A 24872-nucleotide genomic window follows, 5' to 3' on the forward strand; every position below is an offset into this window, starting at 1 on the left:
GGGGATTTAAATTTCAACCCGGAACTCGGAATCGCGTGCCTTGCATGACGGAAGTCGTAGTTTATGTGACTCCTCCCTTCCCGCCTTTCAGGTCGATTCCTCCCCACAGCCAAAAACTACAACTCCCGAAATGCACGCTCGGTTTGGCCCGCCCCCATGCGCACGCGCTCTGAGGCCGCCGGATTTGAATCGGCGGCGTTGTTATTGACGCCATATTGGGACCGGCGGCGGGTGGGAGAGTTCTACGAGGGAGGGGGAAGCGGTTGGACGTGTTCGCTTGCGCTCCTGCTGCCGCAGCCACCTCGCGATCGCTCTGCATCGATCTCCGCTCGCGAGCTACTAACCGTACACGGGCGTATTAGGAGCTGCGTTCCAGCCTCACACCCCACGGTGCTGTTTCCGACTTCAGAAAGGATCTGTCTCAGCACAGAAGCGCCTCAGGCGCGGCGCAAAGCTCGAGCGGACGGCGGGGGCGGCCGGAGCCTCTCCCGGGGGAGCCGCGCCTGAAGAGGCGGAAGAGCCCCCCTGACGCGACTGGCGTGTGCTGCTGCCCGCCACCGCCCCTCCCGCTCTCACCCGGGTTGTCCCTGGCCACTGCCCCTGCCGCGGAGGCAGCGGCGGCGGCGGCTCTCCTTTCCCTAGCCGGCGCTTCGCGACCCGCTTGGCTCCTGAGCCCGTCGGGTAGGCTCTCCTCGAGTTCCCGCTCTTCCCCCATTCCCTCGCCCTCTTCCTCTCGTCACCCCTCCCCGACCCCACCCGAGCCCGGCGCTTCAGCTGCCCAGGGCCATGGCGTGTGGAGCCACTCTCAAAAGGACTCTGGATTTCGACCCGCTGTTGAGCCCGGCGTCCCCGAAGCGGAGGCGATGTGCGCCATTGTCGGCGCCCACCTCGGCCGCTGCCTCCCCGTTGTCGGCGGCCGCAGCCACCGCCGCCTCCTTCTCGGCTGCGGCCGCCTCGCCGCAGAAGTATCTCCGAATGGAGCCATCCCCCTTCGGCGACGTCTCCTCCCGCCTCACCACAGGTGGGACCCGGCCCCGCGGCCGCCGGGGTGGTCGAGAGAACAGGGGTCCTTGGGGAGGGGGTACCGGACTGTGGTTCTCGTTCTTAGCAAAGTAGTCGGGCGGCCACATTTCTTAGCCCGAGGACCTAATAAGACACAATAGAAATGGCCTGATGTCAAGGCGGGTAGTATTTGGAGGTGGGTAGGGGCTTTGCCTTGCCGATGTTGGGTAGAACAGGGACATCTTTTTCTTTGGGCCGAATGATTAGAATTGTTTCCGTAGTCGCTAGAGCCCCAGCGGAAATGATCAGAGAGGGCGATATTATTCATAAATTTAGGCGAGAAAGGTCACATTTCACCCGTCTCTATGTGTGCTTGCCGTAATCGATTGGTTGCAGCTATTAACTCTGGGACTGGGTGGTTTGAGGCGAGGCAACAGCCCCTCCTCCAGTTCAGACATGGCTGATTTTAGTATAGTGGGGGTGGGGGGTGGGGATGGATGTCACTGGGGCGAGATCTAGGCCTGTCATTAATCACCCACAAGAACGCCACTTTGGCTGAGTCAAGACCTGTTTCCCTAGCAGGGTCAACAACAAAGAAAATGCTCTTCCCGTGTACTGTAATATGATCACGCTATACGTCTAGACCTTGAGAAATCTTGAACTTTTAATAAGCATATTGCATTGAAAATTGGGGCTGAGGAGTTGCTTTTATTTAGAAATGCTTTATTTCTGCCCAACAAAGTATGTTGGGAAAAAACAACCTAGCCTTGAGAATAATGAAGAAATCAACCCAAGATTCCGAGGGACTTCAGACTTTTCCTTTTCATCTTGAAACATTTCCTGAGAGGGAGACTATGGGGAATGTCTTTTGGCTGCTTTGTAAGGCATGTGTATGCCCAGTTTTTTCTGTACTTTGAAATCCTTGTGTGCCCCTGGCACAGTCCTAGGATAGGCTTTTGTGGACTTGAAGTGTAAATGTTTCCTTTGTGTGTGGCATGCAAAGATTTCTGTGTGAGTCTGAAGTAATAATACTACCTTTTACACAAAGCCTTTTCATAGCTTGATGTAAATGTCTCATCATTAGCTTTAAAAAGTGAAGTATATACCTCTGTATTTGTAACTTCCATTTGAAATTGACTTTAATTTTTTTAAGTCACATTTTAAAATAGTTTCTAAATCCGTGGAGTGACCCTCGAATACGCAAGCTACCATTTTTGATTAAATAGTTGATCTAACTTAAGAACATACTGTTTTAGAGTTGTAGTTTTCACGGGAATTCTCAGATAAATTTATTTAATGACCTTTATAAACTGTCTTTTAATTAGCTTGAAAAGGCATTCGTTGATTAATTATTAGGCTTTACTTTAAAAAAAAAAAAGGAAACTAGTGTCAAGAATGAGCTACTGGTGGTTGATATTTTTGGAATTTGTCTTTTAGTGAAATGGTAGCATTGGAAATGGAAATGGAATCTGTACTTAACTAATAAGGCCATTTCAAAATAAAGTCATGAAGTAGCTAACCAGCAATAAATTTCAGTCGAGAAAGTTAGATAATACAGTGCTAGGTTTGGGAATTAAAGTACTATATCTCAATGCCAAAATAATCTCGGGCATGTATGTAAACCAGTGGGGGCTATAACATGTTCCCCCCCTCCCACCTTTAAAGGGCACTTACTCAGAAAGAATTGTGATCCTTTATAAACTTGTCTTTTCATTGGCATATTGGTAGCATTGGTTAATATGGTTGGCTCCATATTGTCTCAAGTTTAAATTAATTGGACTATCATAGTAAAACGACTGCAATTATTGGAATTGTTTAAGCCAGCTGATTCAGATTCACATTCATTTTCCAAAATACTGGTATTCTGTTCTTCAAGATTTTTTTTTTTGATATCTACTTTGGAAGTTTAATCATATCCTGAAATCTAAAATCACATCGTAATTGATTCTGAGTCTGCTAAAAGTTATTTCAACTAATTTGAATATTTTCGTAAAAAATTGACTTGAGAAAACAAGTTAAAATTGAAGTTTTGACTTGCGAAAATTAGTTTTGTAAATTGTAGTTTTGAATGACATTCTAAATGTAATTTAATTTGACTTTGTTTATATGGCCAATTTGGGGTATGCTCCTGTGTGCTTTTAGTAATGTCATAATGGGAGCTGCAGTGTTGTGCAGGTGTCAAAGAGCTGCCCCATTTTGATGTTACTAAACTTGGAAATAATTTTCTCAAGCACCTGATTTTTAGCTTCCTATTTCAACGCCGATTATTCTTCAACTTTACGGGAGTGAATACCCATCTGTCATTAACTAAAATGAGTAGTTAGTATTGGAAGTAGACAGTGGCTTACCAAATTGAGATTGGCGAACTTGTGGGAACTCTGTTTTCCTTTCACATCTGTGAGTTAAAATACACTAAAGTGAATTTTTTTTCAGAGCATGTGTACACTTTTTTTTATCATTGCTCTTCTCTAGATGCTTACAGTTTAAGTTTCTGATGGCATAACTGAAGTCATATTGTGGCTTTATTAGGTTCAGGAACTTGGATGTCTGTTTTAAACCTTAGCTATCATTTTAGTCATTCCAGGAAGGTGATTCCAAAGTTTGACTTGACTTATTTAAATATTTTTCCAACTGTTGCAGCTTAATACTAGGAAAAAGGAAGGACTAGCTGAGCTGAAGAAGTTAAGCTTGCTTTCTTAACAGCAGGGCTTAAAGCCTTTATTATGCGAATTGGCATTAGGAATTTTTTAGGGGCTCCTTAACACACAGCTATCCCAAACCTGTATTTTGGGACACCTAAGTGTTACTCTAATTCAGAAATGCTGTCCAGGGCCTAGGGATGATTGACAAAGTACAGCCACATTTTTGTATCGCCTGAGAGCTAAGAATGTTCTTTACATTTTTTAAATGGTTGGAAAAGAATAAAAAAAATTATTTTGTGACACATGAGAATTATGTGAAATTCAAATTTCAGTGTCCATAAATAAAATTTTATTGGAACACAGCTGTGCTCATTCTTTTTTTTTTTAAAGTACTGTTCATTGCAGGTGACGATGACAGAGTTGAATAGTTGTCACAGAGAGTGTATTGCCTCAAAACTCCATATTTACTCTCTGGTGTTTACAGAAATAGTTTGCTTACCCTCTTGTGAAGCGTCAGCAATGAAGCTTACAGTATGGGAAAGGAAAAGTGATGAGTGGAAGTAAGGGGAGGGGGAGCAGAAGCATTGAAGTAAGGGTTGGGGAAATGAATGCCTCTAGTAGCTGCATCAGTACTTATCCTGGTAAGTTAGTTGAAAACCAATTCAAAGTATTCTTTACAATTGGTTTTTCAAACATCTCATAATATTACCATTTAGCCAAAAGGTTGTCATGACATCCCCAAAAGAAATTATTTTAATAAAACCAAAATATTACGCAACATTATGAGAGACTGTCAGTCAAATCCAACACATTGTTTTCATTATTATGTAATGAATTAACAGTCTGAAGATACCTTTCTGTGAATGTTAACATATTTGTGAGTTTGTTAGGCACATTAATTCACATTGTTTATGGCTTGATACCATTACTCTAGTCTGCCTTAGGAATTGAATTCAGTGAAGAGTTAAGTTCCTTTGTGAGAACTCATTGTACTTGCTGGAAACTTGCCGTTAAAAATGGAAACTACAGCTTGTGAATGGGGAAGGGTTTACAGGAACATAGATTGTTCACCAGACATTGATGCGTGCCTGCAAACGGAGACACCAGCTGGCTGAAATGAAATATAAATGGTTCTAGGCAAACAAATGAGATGTCTGTTGGAGGAGGCAGCATCTCACTTCAGATGTCATTTATATTGAGCCAGAAGTATTTTTTAATATTTTGTGGTTATTTAGACAGCTGTTAAGTTGCTCCTGGTTTCTCATTGGATTTGGCAAATAAGTGTTTTTAATGGTCTTTGTACTTTGAATCTTAAACCTGATACTCTGTTTAGGACTGTGTATGTAGCTGCAGTTATTTCATATTTCTATGAATTATGCATTTAGGAATCCTGTGCGTATATGGCCATTAAAAACTGCAATCGTATTCATTACTGGTATCAAGATTTATTTTTATTTTTTATTTTTATTTTTTGAGACAGGGTCTCGCCCAGGCTAGACTGCAGTGGTGCTATCTTAGATCATTGTAACTTCCATCTCCTGGGTTCAAGCAATTCTCACACCTAGAAGAGTAGCTGGGATAACGGGTGTGCACCACCACACCCAGCTAATTTTTTAATATTTTTAGTAGAGTTGGGGTTTCACCATGTTGGCCAGGCTGGTCTTGAACTACTGACCTCAGGTGATCCATGTGCCTTGGCCTCACAAAGTGCTGGGTTTACAGGCCCGAGCTGCTGCCCCCAGCTTGCTTTTTTTTTTTTTTTTTTTTTTTTTGGTAGGAAAATAAAGCGTAACTTGAGCACAGCAACACATAGGGTAAACATGGCTAGATTAGAGGTTAGCCCCTCTTTGGTGTGGAAGGTACTAGGCTCTATAGTTGCCACAGAACCATAACTTGAGGTGTAAAGGAGAATAATATAAATTTCTTCAGTTTTTGAGTGGCTTTATAGGAAAAATATTATAGTACATATTAATCAGGTCTTTTTTTTTTTTTTTGAGTCAGAGTCTTGCTCTGTCACCCAAGGTGGAGTGCAATGGCACAGTCTCTGCTCACTGCAGTCTCTGCCTCCTGGGCTTAAACTATCCTCCTGGCTTAACCTCCGAAGTACCTGGGGGTACAGGGATGTGCCATCATGCCCAGCAAATTTTTGTATTTTTTTGTAGAGATGGGGTTTCACCGTGTTGCTCAGGCTGGTCTCAAACTCCTGGGGCTCAAGCAATCTGCCCACCTTGGGCTCCCAAAGTGCTGCGATTATGCATTTGAGCCACTGTGCCTGGCAGGTTTTTTCTGCTAAGTGTTTTGATAGACCTAGAAAGACAGTGATAGAAAGCTTTCGTTTTGGAAGATTGAGAATAAAAGCTTCGGTGGAAGTGCCCAGTTTTGAGTATCTTTCCTATTTGAAAAGATTTCTCCTTATTAAAGAAGAATGCGATACAGCATGGGTTAAGTTTGGGCCTCTTACATAGTTGCCTCATGAAACTAGATAATGGTATTGGGAGTGGGAGTGGGTATTTTCAACTACCTGTAACTGAATTAGTTAACCAGCAATTTGTGGTCCCTGTAGTCCTTGTATTTATTGCCATGCCTAGCGCTGTTGACTCACAGAATGTTCTCTGCAGATGTGAAACTGCAGGGATTGCCTTTGAGAAAACTACCTGCTTTCAAAAAGGTATGAAAGTACTTATTTAAGCCTATTAAAGACCAACCAGGCATCTGAAATTGTTAAAGAAGTCTTCACAAATGGATTTGCATCTTTAATTTTATTGCCGACTACAGGATTGTAGAACTCAGCTTACCTCCAGTATTTCTTAGCTTTCTGAACATACACTATTTAAATACACTCTAACACATATAGTGTATGCTGATACCCCCATCAGCAACAGTCTCACTGTAGCCATGACTTCACAGGAATGTCTTGAATTTCTGGCTAGGATGAGTCATATGAGACTTGTATATGGTGGCTTGAAAATAGCCCTCAAGTTACTCTTACCTGCCATACTGTCCCTCTTAATATCTTATCACAAATAGTTTTAAAATGCTAAATTTATTTGTTGAGTTAATCAAGTCTTGACATTTCCCAAGGTTCTTAGAGTTGCTGTGGTTGAAAAAAAAAATGTAATTTCTGTTTTACCCTGTAATTCTGTACCAAATTTTCTATTTAGACTGTTCTGTGACATTGTCATAATGTGTAACATTTTTGATAAGAAATGTGACTCAAGTGAGTTGTAACATACTGCAATTAGTTTAAGACTTTGAATAATACTTTTCTGAGGCACTTTAAGTATACTTCTCAGTATTCGTTTTTCTGGATAATGATGAGAAACATGGATTACATAAATGATATTTTAAGTAGCCCTACATATAAGAATTTTTCTTTTAGATAATTTGCTCATTGGAAGAAACATTTTGAAACATTTTACAGGATTTTTAGGAGAAAATACTTTTTAATATCATCTGATTTTTTTTAATTTCTAAAGGAATTGAATTGTTTGTTATAGCAAGTTTCTCACATGAGATGATATTGTAGCTATATTAAGCAGGGAATCCTTGCAGGTTATTTAAAATTCTAGTATATGTCAGTTTGTCAACGTTAATATTTATTTTAGGCCTACTGATAGAATTTTACAGTATGACAGATTTTGTAGTATTTCTTGTGATGGTAGGCTTTGTTGGGTGGTGGACTTTCTAGCACTAAGAGAGCAGCTCATAATATACTTTTAGTTTGTCTTGGAGTGTAGCTTTTCTTCTTTTAAAAAATCTTAAGTCATTAGTTTTTATCTGTCTCAAGCGTCTTAGGCAGATCATCTTGAGATATACTAGTGATATCGTGATTTTATTAACATTGTGATCTTTCCATTAAATACAACTTTTGATTTGATTTTTTAGATATTTTGATGAACCCGGATTTTCTTAACATTATTAAAACATTTAAATTCCTCTTCTAGAAGTCACTTGTTCAAACCCTTATAACCTCATTTGAGTTCCAGATACGGTATTGGCTAGGCAAAGAAGAGTAAGAGTCTCTCTTGAGAGACAATGATAGAGCAGCCACTGTTGATACTCTGTTAGCTGGCACTTATGCTTTATCAATAGACCTATTTTAATTATTAACATTTTTTCACATTAATATTTCCCTTTTGACAGCCTAAGTATTGAAACTGGCTTACTGATTAAATCACACTTTTGAAAAAGTAGTTTTTTTCCCTTAAAGTGTTAAAGTTTGTTTACTGACTAAGTTTCTGAAATTGTCTCAGTATGTGATGTGTATTCTCACTTTGGTTAGCATTCGTTTTCATTTCTGTTAATGTTAATTCTTAGAAAACTCACTCAAAAAAAATCAAACTAGACGGAATGAGAGGGAGGGACTTGGAAGAGTTGATTTTTTTGTTTCTTTTTGTTGAACTGATTAGCAAATGAAGAGTAGAATGTACAGTTAAGTTTGAAGAAAGCCAATTTTTCTTTTTTTTAGACAGAGTCTCGCTCTGGAGTGCAGTGGCGTGATCTCGGCTCACTGCAACCTCCACTTCCAGGGTTCAAGCGATTTTCCTGCCTCAGCCTCCTGAGTAGCTGGGACTACAGGCGTGCGTCACCATGCCTGGCTAATTTTTGTATTTTTAGTAGAGACAGGGTTTCACCATGTTGGCCAGGATGGTTTTGATCTCTTGACCTTGTGATCTGCCCACCTTGGCCTCCCAAAGTGCTGGGATTACAGGTGTGCACCACTGCATCTGGCCACGAAAGCCATTTTCAAACATTACTGTATTATAGGAGATTGCCTTGTTCCTCACACTAAAATATTATTATCTAGAAGAACTTTTCTAAGTGGTAACATAGAATTACACTTGATCTTAGCCAAAAGGCTGAGAAGCAATGAACTTAGAACTATAAAAACCATTGAGGTGAGGGTGGCAAAATGATTTTAAGTTAGCTTAGGTGTTTTTGTACTTGTAATGACCTTGCTGCTAATATCTTCCTTTCCTTCCTCTCCATTCCCTAGTATGTCCAATAGTAAACCAACCACTTTTTAAAAAATGGTCACATTAAGAGAGTTATTTTGGCCGGGTGTGGTGGCTCATGCCTGTAATCCTAGCACTTTGGGAGGCCGAGGTGGGTGGATCACCTGAGGTCAGGAGTTCAAGACCAGCCTGGCCATCATGGTGAAACCCCATCTTTAAAAAAAAAAAAAAAATTAAACAGGGGCTAGAAACTTAAATATCCATAGTTCTAGACATAGAAATGATTTAAAGTAGGAGGGAACTAGTGAATTCCAGTCCTGACCAGCAGCATCACCTCATAAGGAATGTAGAGTCTTAAGCTCCACCCTTCAGTATCTACATTTTAACAAGATCCAGAGGTGATCTGTGTGTGCATTAAAATTGTAGAAGCACTCGAGAACTTAGGCACAAAAGGTAGCAGCCACTTTTCATCTTCAGCTGAGTTTTGCTATTTTATCTAGTTTCCCCAAGAGTAGTCAGAAATCTTGACTTTTTATGTAAAACCACCCAATTTTTAAATGGCCACAAATTAACGTGTTTGTAAAAAAAATCATGTCTGGGGGGCTGAGTTTGGCCTGTGAGTCATCAGTTTGCAAATCCTATTTCCAGGTATGCTAATTCTTTTTTTTGAGATGGAGTCTTGCTCTGTTGCCCAGGCTGGAGTACAGTGGCACTATCTTGGCTCACCTCTACCTCCCAGGTTGAAACGATCCTCTTGCATCAGCACCCCCTACTAGCTGGGATTATAGGCATGTGCCACCATGCCCGGCTAATTGTTTTGTATTTTTAGAAGAGAAGGATGAGATTTTGCCATGTTGGCCAGGCTAGGCTTGAACTCCTGACCACAGGTGATCCACCCACCTTGGCCTCCCAAAGTGCTGGGATTATAGGCATGCATCACCATGCCCGGCTAATTTTGTATTTTTAGTAGATGGGGTTTCTACACGTTGGTCAGGCTGGTTTCGAACTCCTGAACTCTACCTCAGATGTTCTGCCTGCCTTGGCTTTCCAAAGTTCTGGGATTACAGGCCTAAGGCACCGTGCCCGGCTTTTTTTTTTTTTTTTTTTTGTATTTTTAGTGAGACAGGTTTTCTTCAGGTTGGTGAAGCTGGATTACACCACACCTGGCCTCCTTTTTTTTCTTCTTCTTCTTAAGACAGGGTCTCATCAGGCCGAGGCAGGTGACTCAGCTGAGGTTGGGAGTTCGAGACCAGTTTGGCCAACCTGGCTAAACCCCGTCTCTAGTAAAAATACAAAAATTAGCTGGGCGTGGTAGCAGGCACCTGTGATCCCAGCTACTCAGGAGGCAGGAGAATCACTTGAATCTGGGAGGCAGAGGTTGCAGTGATCTGAGATCATGCCATTGCACTCCAACCTGGATGACAGAGCGAGCGAGACTCTTGTCTCCAAAAAAAGAAAAGGAAAAGAAAAGGTCTCACTCTCGTCCAGGCTGGAGTGCAGTGGTGCCATTGTAGCTCACTGTAGCGTCAGAACTCCTGGGATTGAACTGTCTTTCTGCCTCATTTTGCCAGAAGCTGAGACTACAGGGGCAAGTCACCACACCTGGCTAATTTTATTTTTTATGTTGTGTGGAGATAGAGTTTTTGCTTTGTTGCTCAGGCTGGTCTCAAACTCCTGGCCTTAAGTGATCCTCCTGCCTCGGCCTCCCACAGTGTTGAGATTATAGGCGTGAGCCACCACATGCAGCCATGCTTTCTTTGTTATTACTTTATTTTGGTAGCTTGTAAGTTATTTGAGAAAATTCTTATAAGTAGTTCGGAGCTACATAACAAAAGCAATAAGGTTAATGTATCCCCTTAGTGTTACAGAAACTGGAGGTGTAAAACTAATATTAACCTGCAGAGTTTTAACAACTTGAATCGTTTATTTCAAATAAGTAATCACTGGCTATATATACCAGTGAAATAATAGGATTTTAAAGTGAATTTAAAATGGCATCAGCTCATTCTTTCTGGTCAAATAGCTCTTGGTTGGATAAGAATATTGTCCTTAAGATTCCTTCAAGGAGGACATAAGAACTGTTTTAGTTTCTGAAGAGATGATCCTGGGAAAATAGCTAATTAATAAAGATGAGTCTCCATAGCAAACCCAAGTTGTGTTTTAATTTATGAAGTAGTCATGACAATATCTAGTATGTAGTTCAGAACTCTACATCGCTCTTTTATTGTGGATCAGTGTCTTAGTTTTTTGTTTTGTTTTGTTTGAGACGGAGTCTCACTCTGTCACCCAGGCTGGAGTGCACTGGCGAGATCTTGGCTCACTGCAACCTCTGCCTCCAGGGTTCAAGTGATTCTCTTACCTCAGCCTCCCAAGAGGCTAGGATTACAGGCACCTGCCACCACACCCAGCTAAGTTTTGTATTTATAGTAGAGATGGGGTTTCATCATGTTGGCCAGGCTGGTCTTGAACTTCTGACCTCAGGCGATCTGCCTGCTCGCCTTGGCCTTCCAGAAGTGCTGGTATTACAGGCATGAGCCACCGTGCCTGGCCTACAGTATCTTAGTTTTAAGTCTTAATGGCTACTGCAAGTTTTCTGTATGTAATTATGTATAAGCTTTCCATATCATTTGTGTTCCTGAATAGAACTGGCAGACTTTCAAGATTTCTTTTTTAATCCCATTGTTTCAATTGTCTGTGTAGGTCCACTTTCATTTTGTGTTTTCCAAAGAAGTCCGTGGAGAAATAAATGGTATTGGTCTATAAAATGATACAAAAGGGCCGCATACACCTAAACTTAAAACTGTTTGCGAAACCTTAATATTTGATCTAGTAATGATGCCTGGAGGAAAATAGTAAAGCTTTATGGGTCTGGAGCAAAAGTTTCTAGTTTCACATGTCAGATTTTTAGAACTTAAATTTATGGACCCTAGAAAGATACTTTGACACCCCACCCCCTTCCTTTGTTGTTCTCCTTTAAACTTATTTTTAGTTGCTTCGAATTCTATGTTCTTTCATTTGCTCAGTCCTATCTTGATGCTATTTATCCTTCCCCCATCAATTCCATTATACCTTTTTTTTCCCATAACTACTTTTTCCTGTTATATTGTTGACCTTATTCATGGTGTTCTGGATTTGTTAAGTAATCAGTGGCAACTAAAAAGAGGCCTTTTCTCTCCACATTTATCTAAAGTTTTTTTTTTTTGAGATGGAGTTTTGCTCTTGTTGCCCAGGCTGGATTGCAGTGGTATGATTTTGGCTCACTGCAACCTCTGCCTCCTTGGTTCATGCGATTCTCCTGCCTCAGCCTCCTGAGTAGCTGGGATTACAGGCACTTGCCACCATACCTTGCAAATTTTTGTATTTTTAGTAGAGATGGGGTTACATTCTGTTGGCCAGGCTGGTCTTGAACTCCTGACCTTAAGTGATCCTCCTGCCTCGGCCTTCCAAAGTGCTGGGATTACAGGCGTGAGCTACTGCACCTGGCTTTCTAATTTGTTTTTAAAAATATTCCAAAGGAATAGGTGCTGGCTTATTGATACCGCCTACCTGCTAAGAGAAGTTTATTAGCAATCTTAGTGTCATTTACTAGGTTTGAGAATGAAATGCTATGAGTCATAGTACTTGCTAATAATGGCTTCCACTTAGCAGTATTTTTTGGTAAATAGTGACATAGTTTTTAGGATTTAGAGAAAGAATATACAGCCATTTGTGTGATGTAGCTTGTCATGAAGATAACTCTGCATGTTTTGTTCTAAGTGGTTGCTGCAAATTCAGTCTATGCCTCATAAGTCAAATAGGAAGGCTATGGAATATGCAACTGATAATACAAGTGAAGCTTGGACTCTCTTTTTCTTTAGTGAACTGTAAAGTGTGTTGGCAAGACAATGTCAGATATTTCATGTACCTTGGATAAAATGTTAACTTGCTGGTTTGATAAGAGATGGCCAGATCTAAGGAGCTTAAGACTAAGTAGACAAGTACTTTACTAATATATGGAAGGACTTTATCTACCTGGTACGAAAGCAGCTCATGTCAGCCAAGTATCTAGATTGAACTTAGCAATGTAGTTGTAGAACATTGAATCTGAGGAAATTTGAGTTATCAGCTTCAAAACTGTTTATATCCTTGAGCTGAAATAAATTGAGTTTGAGGCTTGCCATTGCAGTTAGCTATTTGCTACTTGTGCTGTTGAGAGCTTGGCCAAGTTAAATTGGACCCTTCACTGCATAACCTTGTTGATCACGTGTTACCAGTATTAGAGCATTTGAGGGCACAGAGTGGCTTGGGCGACATAGTTGCGTATTAGATGTAAAAAGCAGTGCAGGCAATAGCATTAAAAATTCTCCAGCTCTTTAGCTGACAATATCAAGTGTTGGCAAGGATGTGGAACAGCTGGAGCTGTAATATATTTATTGTAGGAATGCAAAATGCCAGAATCACTCTGGAAAATGGCTTAGCCCGGTGTCTTGCAAAATAAAACCCTTCATTTGTCATATGATTAGGCATTCCATTCCCACTCCTAGGTATTTACTTGAGAGAAATGAAAACATGTCCACCAAAGACTGGTACTTGAATATTTGTAGTAGTCCCAAATTGCAAACAATCTAAATGTCCATTAACAGGAGAAAGGATAGATGTATGTGTGTATATACATACATACAGTGGAATACTCACTAATAAAAAGGCATTTCTGATTCATGCAACATATATGAATCTCAAAAGCATTTTGCTGAGTGAAAGTAGTTTAGACATAAAAGTCTATACTCTTTTTTTTTTTTGAGACAGTCTTGCTCTGTCATCAGGCTGGAGTGCAGTGGCGCAGTCTCTGCTCACTGCAACCTCTGCCTCCCAGGTTCAAGCCATTCTTCTGCCTCAGCCTCCCAAGTAGCTGGAACTACAGGTGTGCACCACCACACTTTGAGCTAATTTTTGTATTTTTAGTAGAGATGAGGTTTCACCATGTTGGCCAGGATGATCTTGATCTCTTAACCTTGTGATCCGCCCACCTCTCAAAGTGCTGGGATTACGGCGTGAGCCACCGCGCCTGGCCTAAAAGTCTATACTTTTTATGATTCCATTTATGTGAAAATCTAGAGAAGGCAAAACTATATAGTAATAGCAGATGAGTGTTGGACTGTGGTGGGGGAGTGGTGATGGTGGTAGTAAATTAGCTGCAGAGGAGCCCAAGAGAAGTTTTTGGAGTGATAAGTTATTTACCATGGTTGTGTTAGTTCCAAAACTGTATGTATGTACTTGTCAGAACTCAGTGAATTGTACTGAGTGAATTCTGTCATTTGTAAATTATACCTTAAATTTAAATTGGTGAATTTTGTCATTTGTAAATTAGACCTTAAAATTGTTAGTGATGCTCCTAAGTATCTGATGGTATGGTGTTTCACAAAGATAAATTTTTAAAAGTTTTACTGTATCTTAATTCTGGGTCAGCTTTCAATGAACAAACTGAGGTTGTTATTATACAAGCATTCTTTTAGTACATTTTAGTTGTGCTTTGGTTAACTTGTGAAGCAGTAGGAAGACTAAATCTGAGAACAGCTATGTGGTGATGAAAGAATGTGTATAAGTGACACAAAAGATAAATATTAAGGTCAAGTTACTCCAAGCTAGTACCTCCTAAAATATCTGGTTATAAACTTTATGATGTTTTGAATGGCACTTTTGATCAGGATAATAATAGCTTTGAGCAGAAACTGATGAATGTGAGTGAAGCTTACTTTCTCTCTGAGAGCAAAATATAATTGCCTTTAAACCCTTTAGATAACCCTAAAGGATATGCCAGATACAGTTTTACTCATTTCTATGATTGTGGTTGAATTGCACTGTAGTGTAGTGGTTCTTATTTATTGAGGACCTGTAATGCACCAATCACTTTACATGGTCTCCCCCTCACCCCACCCTCCAGCCCCAAGATTCAGAATGCTGTAATATTCTTAGGTTTTATTGAGCTTAAAATAATTGGCCATGGCCATTTAATGTATGATGATTTTTTTAGTTCCTATCTACTTTGTCATTTTGTTGACCTACTATCACTTCTCACTGGTGTGTGCTTGAATACACATAATCCCCCACACTCCTTCTTATTTATGGGCTTGGAAAAGGCATAAAGGCATTAAAGGCAATTGGAAAAGCCTGTTAGTGTAATAGTCCTATGTGATGAATAAATGAGCTTTGAGTTTGAAACTCTGAAGAATCTGAGTAAATGTTTTGGTTCACAGACTCTTTGACCATTATTTCAATTGAAAAACTTAATTTTTGCCAGTCAGTGCACTTATTGATAGGTAATTCGACTTAAAAGTTTTGCTGGTTTAGTATTTTAAGAAATATCCCTGTACACATCCCCTTCCTTCCTTGCACACGTGTCTTATTGGGATAGATTTCTAAAGGTGGATTTTTTTTTTTTTTTTTGATCCTGTATCTATTTTTACCTACCTTTTGTTGGGAAAGGGCTACTTGAAGGTTTTGCTGAAAGAGAACCGTCAATAGTGGTTCTTACCTTTAGTAAAGTTCTCAGCAAAATAGTTTTTCTTGTGACAACAGTTGCCTTTGTTCAGTGCTTTCTCTCCTCCCCCCTAGCAAGAATGATATTGTTGAACAGCCGAATTCCAATTGGTGTGTATGTGCTAAGGGAATGTCACCATTTTTGCTGAAATAAATTCCTACCAGAATGTCAGTTTTCTGGATATTATTTGAAAGGAATATTTTGGGTAGATTGGTCTACTAAATAATCATTGGAAAGCCAACCTTTTTGTTTTTTTAATGTGAAAGTTTTTATCTTGACAAATTTTAACTTTTTTTCTTTTAGAACAAATTCTGTACAACATAAAACAAGAATATAAACGAATGCAGAAGAGAAGACATTTAGAAACAAGTTTCCAACAGACAGATCCATGTTGTACTTCTGATGCACAGCCACATGCATTTCTCCTTAGTGGACCAGCTTCACCAGGTAATAACATTTCTTATAAAATTTATTATTTAGAGTGGGAAAAGTCTAGTCCAAGTTGCCTTTAGTTATTTAAGCTACCATATCCTCTGATTTTAAAAAAAATTATACAAGTAATGCATGACATCTTAAAAATATGTACAAGGCCAGGCGCAGTGGCACATGCCTGTAATCTCAACACTTTGGGAGGCTGAGGCAGGAGGATCATGAGGTCAGGAGTTCGAGACCAGCCTGACCAACATGGTGAAACCCCCGTCTCTACTAAAAATACAAAGATTAGCCAGGTGCGGTGGCACATGCCTGTAATCCCAGCTACCCAGGTGGCTGAGGCAGGAGAATTGCTTGAACATGGAAGGTGGAGATTGCAGTGAGCTGAGATTGCACCACACACTCTAGCCTGGAGACAGAGCGAGACTCTGTCTCAAAAAAAAAAAAAAGGGACAAGATAAGAAATTACCACCTGGATTCCTGCTAACCAGAGACAACCACCTGTATATAATATCTCTATAGTGGACATCTTGTTAGAGTACTGTGATTTGTAGCCTTTATAAAAAATTAACAGGCTAGGCACAATGGCTCATGCCTGTAATCCCAGCTCTTGGGGAGGCCGAGGTAGGCGAGTCACTTGAGGTCAGGAGTTTGAGACCAGCCTGGTCAACATGGCAAAATGCTATCTCTACTGGTAACACAAAAATTAGTCATGTGTGGTGGCACACGCCTGTAGTCCCAGCCCCTAGGGAGGCTAAGGCATGAGAATCACTTGAACCCAGGAGGCTGAAGTTGCAGTGAGCTGAGATTGCACCACTGCACTCCAGCTTGGGCGACAGAGTGAGATTTTGTCTCAAAAAAAAAAAAAAAAATTAACAGAATACTATATGCTGGGAGGCTGAGGTTGCGGTAAGCCAAGATCGTGCCACTGCACTCCAGCCCGGGCAACAGTGCAAGACTCTTGTCTCAAGAAAAAAATAAGATTTCTTCAGAAATGTGTTCCTCCTTTACCACTTAAGGTATCCTAATCTTTCCAAAAAATCCCTCCTATCTTCTTTCTTTTTTCTTTTTTTTTTTTTTGAGACAGAGTCTCACTCTGTTGCCAGGCACCAGGCTGGAGTGCAGTGGCACAATCTTGGCTCACTGCAACCTCCGCCTCCTGGGTTCAAGCAGTTCTCCTGTCTCAGCCTCCTGAGTAGCTGGGACTACAGGCATGCGCCACCACGCCCAGCTAATTTTTGTATTTTTAGTAGAGACAGGGTTTCACCATGTTGGCCAGGATGGTCTCGATCTCTTGACCTTGTGATCCGCCCACCTCGGCCTCCCAAAGTGCTGGGATTACAGGCTTGAGCCACTGCACCCAGCCTCCTGTCTTCTTAATATCTGAAATTAATCTTTGAGACCTCAGAATGATACTAGCCATAGCCATCTACTGTAATACTGCTAAAAGTATTTTATACACATTCAGGTACAGCACTCATTTGCCATCAATTGTTTCTTCGTCTAGCTCTGTGTATTTGCCCTGGTACCACCACTATTCCTCTCTTTACTTGCTCCTTATAACCTGCATTTTTTTTAGTAGAGACACGGTTTCACTATGTTGGCCTGGCTGGTCTTGAATGCCTGTCCCGCCTCGGCCTCCCAAAGTGCTGGGATTACAGGCGTGGACCACTGTGCTTTGCTATGTCTTAAAGGTTTTCAACTCACCTTTAGACTTTTTTCTCTTGATTACATCTTGCTGTGTTTTTCCAGCATCACCAGCTGATGAAATTATTATTTTGGTTCTGTTTTAAGACTTGTGAAATGCTATGGTCAAAAACTGATTTGAAAATGCTTTTATATCAACATTGAAGAGAGTCCCAAATGAAATCTCTTCATTTGGAGAAAGAACTGCTTTCTATCGTAGCTCTAAACCAAGTGCTATTTTTTTGTCCTTATTGTACATAGGGACTTCATCTGCAGCATCCTCACCATTAAAAAAAGAACAGCCCTTATTTACTCTACGGCAGGTTGGGATGATCTGTGAACGTTTGTTGAAAGAACGTGAAGAGAAAGTTCGAGAAGAATATGAAGAAATACTGAACACAAAACTTGCAGGTATGAGATGTGTTTATTAGAGTTTCTGAGGAACTCAGTTGTAAGAAATGCATTATTTTCTACGTGTACTTTAATTTCACTTTCTATACACTAGTGCAGTATATTCTTTGAGAAAATTTCGGTTCAGGAAAGGAAATAAACCTTGTAGCTCATGGCCCCCTTGGCAACCTCAGGAAGAGAGTATTGGTTAGCCGTGTAGATCAGCAGTAATATTAGTACGTACCCTGTACTAAAAACTGAGGTTAGTTGTTTACCTCAGTTTGGTTGTGGAATTTTTGACTTTGTATCTTTCATAACTTTGACCTCAATCTAGACATTTAAAATAACGAATTGGCTGTCACTGTGTAAGTCATTTGAATATCAAACTGCAGTCCTGTTTTAATTATCAAAGAAATTCAGTAAAATTTGATAATTTAAATGCAGTAAATAAAATTTATTATGTATGGTAACATAAATAGAATGTTTAGCCACAGATTTAATGTTTATATAGAATATAAGCTTTCTGATTCTTAAGGAATTAAAATGTTACTATAGAGAAGAGAATTTGCTTAGATGTATAACAGCTTTTTCTGTGATACCTGATTAGGTTTTAGGTAGTTGTTTTTTGTTAGCTTTTGTTATCCTGTTTCTTCTTACTGCAGTCAGTTGCCATTCATAGACCACACACAATAACTTTCAGAGTAGAAAGGTCTTTTTATTGAAAGCCCTTGTTTTTAATTGCTAGGAAATAAATAAACCTCACCTAGCCTGTATGTCAGATCCTGTGATTGGACTAAAACCTAGGTTTCCTGACTAGTAAGCTCCATGCTGTTTTTATTTGATACACTATTAGAACTACTGAGGTTATGTAAGTGATTAAGTTTCAACTTAGAATTGTTTTACTATACGTTTTGTATTTTCAGTTTATCTGGCTCTAATGTTAAGGCATTTTACAAATCATATAATTGACATGTACCTTTATTTGTAGAACAATATGACGCATTTGTGAAGTTTACCCATGATCAAATAATGCGACGATATGGAGAACAGCCTGCTAGTTGTAAGTGTTTCACTTTTGAAGTTATAAACTGAAAATAAGACTATCTTTTAAGGAGAAGACATAATTATTTTCATACTCAAAAAGAGAATTTAACAAAATTACTGAAAATGTATGGAGGAAATAGGCAGCATAACTTTGTAAGTCTTTTGCTTACTTAAATACCTAGGGGCAATATTGGAAATCAAGATCTAGTATTTGTTTGGATTCTAACCTGTACTTTGCACTAATTTTCCTTTTCTCACCTTTTAGATGTTTCATGAATCACATATTCTACATTTGTGGGCTGCCTTGTTCCTTGTTGAGTTGTTGCAAGAGGTCCCAATTATGACATGCAGCAATGCCAATACCCCTTCTGTGAATACAGGTTATTTCAAGCTTTCGTCAGTGGCAACCACTCTTAGGCAGCAGCAACTGGTTTTGGAAATTTCCCTGATGTCAGTACCACCTGGATGTGGACCTTTGCTACCTGTATTAATACCAGTGGCCTCATTTTGCTGTATCATTACAATTTGGCTTCTTATATTAATGTTTGAAAAGGATTAAAGCTGGTATTGTAGAACATGCCCTTCACTGGTTGTGTAAATAAAACTGTAGAATGACACTTCAGATGAAGTTAGTGTGATTTTAATTGTGCACTACAACCAAGCTGTAACCAGTTACTAATTTTAGAATGTAATCCCAGGACAATATTAAGCAAGTAGCCTGCAGTGCTTCCTGTGAAATAATGAAGGAGGGCATTTCTGTATTCCAGGACTTCTTGGGGTTTCAGAGTGGGTTTATATGATTTTCTTTTTTTTTTTTGGTAGTTTTATTTATTCTATCAGTCTTTTTAACAAATGTTTATTGCTGCATTTTTTTTCCAGTGTATCATTGTTTTACTGCCCTTGTAGTACTGGAATTTAGTTGGAAGAATAAAACATTTACTTCTGTTCTGCTTGTTTCTTAATGTACAGATGGGGGGTAGTATTCGAATAAAGTCAGTGTTTTAAAACATAAGCATTTTCCAGGAATCAGTGAAGTTAATTTTCTAAGGTTTGAGTGCTATTTCAAAAAACTTGAGTTCTGATTCTAAATTCCTTCTTCTGTAACTTACTCCTTGATAGAATATTATAGATATCTTAACTGCTATAGAATTTTTACCTCAGATATCAGTAGAATCCAGTTTTTTTCTTTTAAGGACTTGATATGAAAAAGTATTATTCAGCAAATTTGACTCTCTTTCCATACATGGTTTCCAGACATAGCTTTCTTATAATGAAGTGAGCAAAAAAATGCTTCAGTGAATTCTTTTGTTGAATTCTAATAGCATATTTCCAAAATTTAAGACAATCTTAAATATACATTTATAATTGATCAAGTTACTTTTTCCTTTTTAGCTTTGGTGATTACATCTCACCAATTCTTTGTTTAAAACAAGCCTAAAAAGTGGTTTCACAAGGTGGCCAGGCAATTAATATGTCCATTAGATTGAGGAACATTGGTATAGCACAGGGTGGCAACAAGGTGCATAATTCTACCTCCATTTAATTGTCTTAGAACAGAGATTCTCAACCTCAGCACTACTGGCAGTTTGGGCCAGATTGTTCTTTGTTGTGGTGGCTGTTCTTGTGTATTATAGGATATTTAGTCACATATCTGGCCTCTACCACTAGAGGCCAGTTAAACCCCTTCCCACAATTGTGATAACCAAAGTGTCTGCAGACATTGCCAAATGTCACTGAAGGACAAAAGAGTTCCTAGCTAAGAACCACTGGTTAGCAGGATAGCCTGTAGTTAGTCCCAGCTATTCAGGAGGCTGAGGCATGAGAATCGCTTGAACCTGGGAGGCAGGGGTTGCAGTGAGTCGAGATCGCACCACTGCACTCCAGTAAGGGTGACACAGTGAGACTGTGTCTCAAAAAAAAATTTTTTTCTTTTACAGCCAAATTTCTGCATTATCACTTACTTACCCAAAAGTCCTAGCTTATAGGCTACTCTGACTTTAGATGGGTCCAGTAGTTGATTAGTCCAAATACCAACCACACATGATTTCAATAGGAAGATTATTTTAGCTACCTAGGGATTCTGAATTCCCCAAATCCCTGAAATTGCTTGTAATTAGTATCTACAGAATTGTGTGTTAATAGTCATCTTATTCTTTTAGTAAAAGGCAGTACTGATACAGTACTGTACTAAGATCTGTTTAGTAAATCTCTGATTAACAAGTGCGCATAGCTATAATTCTTTGTATTTTTTGAAAAATAGGCAATCTGAGAAAAATAAATATTGGATGTTTAAAATACTAAAGCTGTCTTTGGCCTATGGCAAGACCCTAAAGAAAATGGTAGAAGATTCTCAGGCTCTACTTATCCCTAGAGACTGTTTTAGACAAAAGAGGGGAGGGGAGAACTTTTGGAATCTGTTTTAACATGCTGCCTAGGTGATCCAAGCAGCTACGGTTGAAAATGACTTGTTTTTGCCCTGTTTGGGTTCTCTTTACTCCCTTCAAAATCGTTTAGTAATTGGTGTTAAGTGAATATTCTACAAAAGCACCCTAATAGTCTGACTCTGTCTACTGATGACTATATGGCTCCCACAATTCTCTGCTCCTGCATTTGCCCTAGGTAAGGAGCACCAGATGCAAACCCATGTCTCAGGCAAAGGATACAGCTCCAGCAGTCCTCTCTCTACGGCATCTATTTTCTCTACTAAATCACTTCCAAAAGCATAACCATGTTACTATAAATCTTTTGATCCTATATCCCTTGCTAGTGATTACTGCTCCCCTTTATAAAAGCAAAACTCAAGAATTTTCTAAACTTCCTCCAGTTTATTACCCCCTCCTTTTTTCAACAACTTGTTTTATTAGGAAAAATACTCCAACAGAAAAGTTGAAAGAATAGTATAATGGTCCACTTAAATTGAATAGTTACTAATAGTTTGCCATATTTGCTTTGTATCAAACTTTCAAAGGAAGTCGCAGACATGACAATACTTAAACATGCATCTCCTAAGAATGTGATTCTGTATAATAATACCATTGTCCAACCTAAAATTTAACATCAAGTCACTTCAGATTTTTTCATGTCTCTTTTTTAAATAACTACCCTCATCCCCCAAACAGGATTCAATTAAGATTTTCACTTTCTGGAAATACTAGTCCTTTTGTCTTGTTGAGTTTTTCTTTGTAGTGTCATTAATTTAACTTCTAATATCCCTTTGAACTTCCTGTAAACTGCAAGTTAGGCCTAAAGTCTTTGTAAGTTTCAGGTTAAACTTTTTGTGCAAGAGTGCAAGGTGATGCTGTGGTTTCCATATTGCATCACACAGTTATGGCTTTTCCAGGCTGTTAAGTTTGGACACTCGGTTGGGTCATCTGATAGGTGATTAGGCTTCGTCTCCACTACTCTTAGTAAAACTAATCAAAGATTTCCACATTGTTAAATCTCATCAGCAGCTAGCATTTTACCTTGAAGCACTCTTAGGTTGACTTGCAAAATACTACACTTGCTTGATGTTTCTCCTTTACTGGCTGCTCCTTCTCAGTCTGTCTTTTGCTGCCGGCCCAATCTTCATTTCCCTAAATTTTGATAAAACGTAGATGTGTCCCCCGGCCCCCAAGCTCGACCTTGGGCTTCTTACCTCCTCTTAGTACTCATCTTGGTGATCTCATCATAAGGACATCAGATTATATTAACCTGTGCGACATCTTCAGTTAAGTATCTACTAGACACCTCAAAATTTATGTCTAAAACTTACTTTTGCCTCTGAAATTTTTCCTCTCGGTTATCCTTAATGACTGTTTTTCAGGCAGAAATGGTCTTGGACTCCTTACATCCTTTAAGCTTAGTTCCACCTAAAATCTTACCATCTCTACTTCTATTACCCTAATCCAAGACACTATCATAGCTCGCTTGGATTACTTCTGTGGTTTCCCAACTGGTCTTTATTTTGCCTCATTTGTGTCTCCTCTCACCCATCCTATTCTACTCTCATAGCAACCAGACTGATCCTTTAAAAGTCAAAGTCTTGCTTAGATGGCTTCCTAAGTAAAAGAAACCTTACAATGGTCTGTGGAGCCCTGAATTACCTGCCCTCCACCCCATCTCATTCAATTCCTGTTGAATTCTTACTGCTCACTTTGCCTTGTCCACACTGGCCACCTTTGCTGTTCTTCCAATTGATTATTTATGGTACCTTGGGGTTTCCCCTCCTTTTTTAGTCTTGGCAACATTTTGACTTTTTTTTTTTGAGACAGAGTTTTGCTTTGGTTGCCCCGGCTGGAATGCAGTGGCACGATTATGGCTCACAGCAAACTCCGCCTCCCTGGTTCAAGCGATTCTGCTGCCTCAGCCTCCCAAGTAGCTGAGATGACAGGCATGTGCCACCACGCCTGGCTAATTTTGTATTTTTTATTAGAGACAGGGTTTCTCCATGTTGGTCAGGCTGATCTTGAACTACCGACCTCAGGTGATCCACCCGCCTTGGCCTCCCAAACTGCTGGGATTACAGGCGTGAGCCACCGTGCCTAGCCAGGCATTTTTTTGAGATAAATTTCATCTAGCATTTTTATGTGCTTGAAGCAGGGAGTGAGGTAAGAAGGGTGACCCATTAATGTCATCTCAGCCCACCATGTTGGCAGAGGTCTAAGGTGTTCTTTATTCTAACCTCGTATTAATACCTCCTTTTACATCCCTAAATGAAGGAGGTTTGATTATGTAGGTTGAATATCCCAAATCTCAAATCTGAAGTGCTCCAAAATCTGAAACTTTTTGAGTACTGACATGCTCAAAGGAAATGCTCACTGGAGCATTTTGGGTTTTGGATGCTGAACTTGTAGGTATGCAAATATTCCAAAATCTAAAATCCAAAACACTTCTGTTTCCACGCATTTTGGATAATGGATACCCATAAAACTCTTCAAAGCCTGTGAGCACACATGCACACACACAATCCTGCAATTACGTAGGTTCAAAAGTTTGCAAACCAAAATATATGCATGGTAATTTTGGATGTTAGTGAGTAGTCTTAAGTTCCAGAATTCTCTTAGGAACAGAGTATTAAATAAGAAACTTTACCCAACTTTGTTTCATTATGTCTTGAGTTTCTGCCATGGAAGAGATCGAGATGTCATTCATCTAGGCCTTACTTTCTTCATCTGATTTTTATTTGTTTGGGATGTGATTTGTAAAGGCCTTACTGGCTCCATGATGGGTCATCCAGAAATAGAATATTTACTGCCTTTAAGCATAAAGCCAAACAGTTTGGATCTTTTTTTTTTTAAGTTGTAAGACTAAAGGAAATGGGGAGGCAGAGGCAGTTTTGGAACCTAAGTAGTCACCAGCAGAAACAAACCTGGAGGATATTCATGTTACCTACTGTCTACTACACTGAAGTGAGGAATGCCAATGCTAGAAATTGGGGGAGAAGGAATGAGGTCTGCTAAACCAACTGCAAATTATACTCCTGGATAAAGGAATTTATTTCATTTATATACTATAAGTTCAAGAATGATTTACTCACAATTTAGTAAAGACTTTGTGGAAAGTACAGTAAAACGTGTGAGCAGTTTTAGTTATGTATTGTTTGTTAGAGTCTAAAGTACTCCACAGGTGTTTTGATATATGCCAATTTGGGGTTAGCAATGTACTTTTCTGGTTAAACATCACATGAGGATTACACATTTATCTTCTCACCAAAATGGGCTCCTCTAGTATATGTAAATATGATAGTTCACCTTTTTCTCTTAAGCTAAATGTGATAGTTCTGGCTTTGCTCATTTGCTTTCTAGCAGCCTCCCCATGTTAGCCTTGCCACATGGTCAGTCTTCTGTTTGGTAGGTTTTATAAATCCTAAAAGTTCTAGTTCAGAAACAGCTCTAATAAACCGAGCACTGGAGGCTTTAGTTAAGGAAACTGGCCATACTGTATTTTTGGCAAAAAGAGGTTAAAATCTCAATGTTAAAATACTAGTTGGTAAAGTGAAACAGATAGTTCAAATATAAACTCCTAAATTAATCTATAACTCTTACTGGAAAACATTAATTAGAATCCACTGTCAATAAAACATAAATGGAAAAGTACTTAATGCTTCCTAAATCTAATGTTTTACATAGTATGGAAATTGCTCCCCACCCCCACTTCTAAACATAACATTAGAAAAAAACGGAATTCAGACCAGGTGCAGTGGCTCATGCCTGTAATACCAGC

General features: G+C 39.5%; 2 protein-coding genes and 1 pseudogene across 10 annotated transcripts in view; 1 reads left to right on the forward strand and 2 right to left on the reverse strand.

The window, feature by feature from the left end:
* The first annotated feature begins 217 nt into the window (after positions 1-217).
* Positions 218-19680, forward strand: AKIRIN2 (akirin 2). The gene is made up of 5 exons (XM_012444204.3): positions 218-1021; positions 15420-15563; positions 17496-17645; positions 18613-18684; positions 18934-19680. Exons 1-5 carry the CDS (start codon positions 787-789, stop codon positions 18942-18944), a joined length of 612 nt encoding a protein of 203 aa, XP_012299627.1. The 5' UTR covers positions 218-786; the 3' UTR covers positions 18945-19680.
* On the reverse strand, positions 8376-8515 carry LOC135268418 (U2 spliceosomal RNA; annotated as a pseudogene).
* Positions 19468-24872, reverse strand: part of ORC3 (origin recognition complex subunit 3) — a 68847-nt gene continuing 63442 nt past the window's right edge. For 8 of the 9 annotated variants that reach the window (XM_064360857.1, XM_012444206.3, XM_012444205.3 and 5 more), the window contains one exon: positions 19468-24556. In XM_064360857.1, coding sequence (XP_064216927.1) covers positions 24451-24556 — 106 coding nt within the window. In that variant the 3' untranslated portion in view covers positions 19468-24450. Of the gene's footprint in view, positions 24564-24872 lie in introns of all 9 variants that reach the window. The other variant, XM_012444207.2, reaches the window with a different exon arrangement.

The sequence above is a fragment of the Aotus nancymaae genome, unplaced genomic scaffold (assembly GCF_030222135.1).
Source record: "Aotus nancymaae isolate 86718 unplaced genomic scaffold, 86718_ANA_hifiasm-v0.15.2.pri h1tg000040l, whole genome shotgun sequence".
Classification (NCBI taxonomy): Eukaryota; Metazoa; Chordata; class Mammalia; order Primates; family Aotidae; genus Aotus; species Aotus nancymaae.

Excerpts from the sequence above, each read along its gene's own strand:
- AKIRIN2 (XM_012444204.3), top strand. The coding sequence starts at position 787 with ATGGCGTGTGGAGCCACTCTCAAAAGGACTCTGGATTTCGACCCGCTG. Across the intron at positions 1,022-15,419 it reads CTCCTCCCGCCTCACCACAG|AACAAATTCTGTACAACATA; the intron begins GTGGGACCCGGC and ends TTTTTCTTTTAG. Across the intron at positions 17,646-18,612 it reads ACTGAACACAAAACTTGCAG|AACAATATGACGCATTTGTG; the intron begins GTATGAGATGTG and ends CTTTATTTGTAG.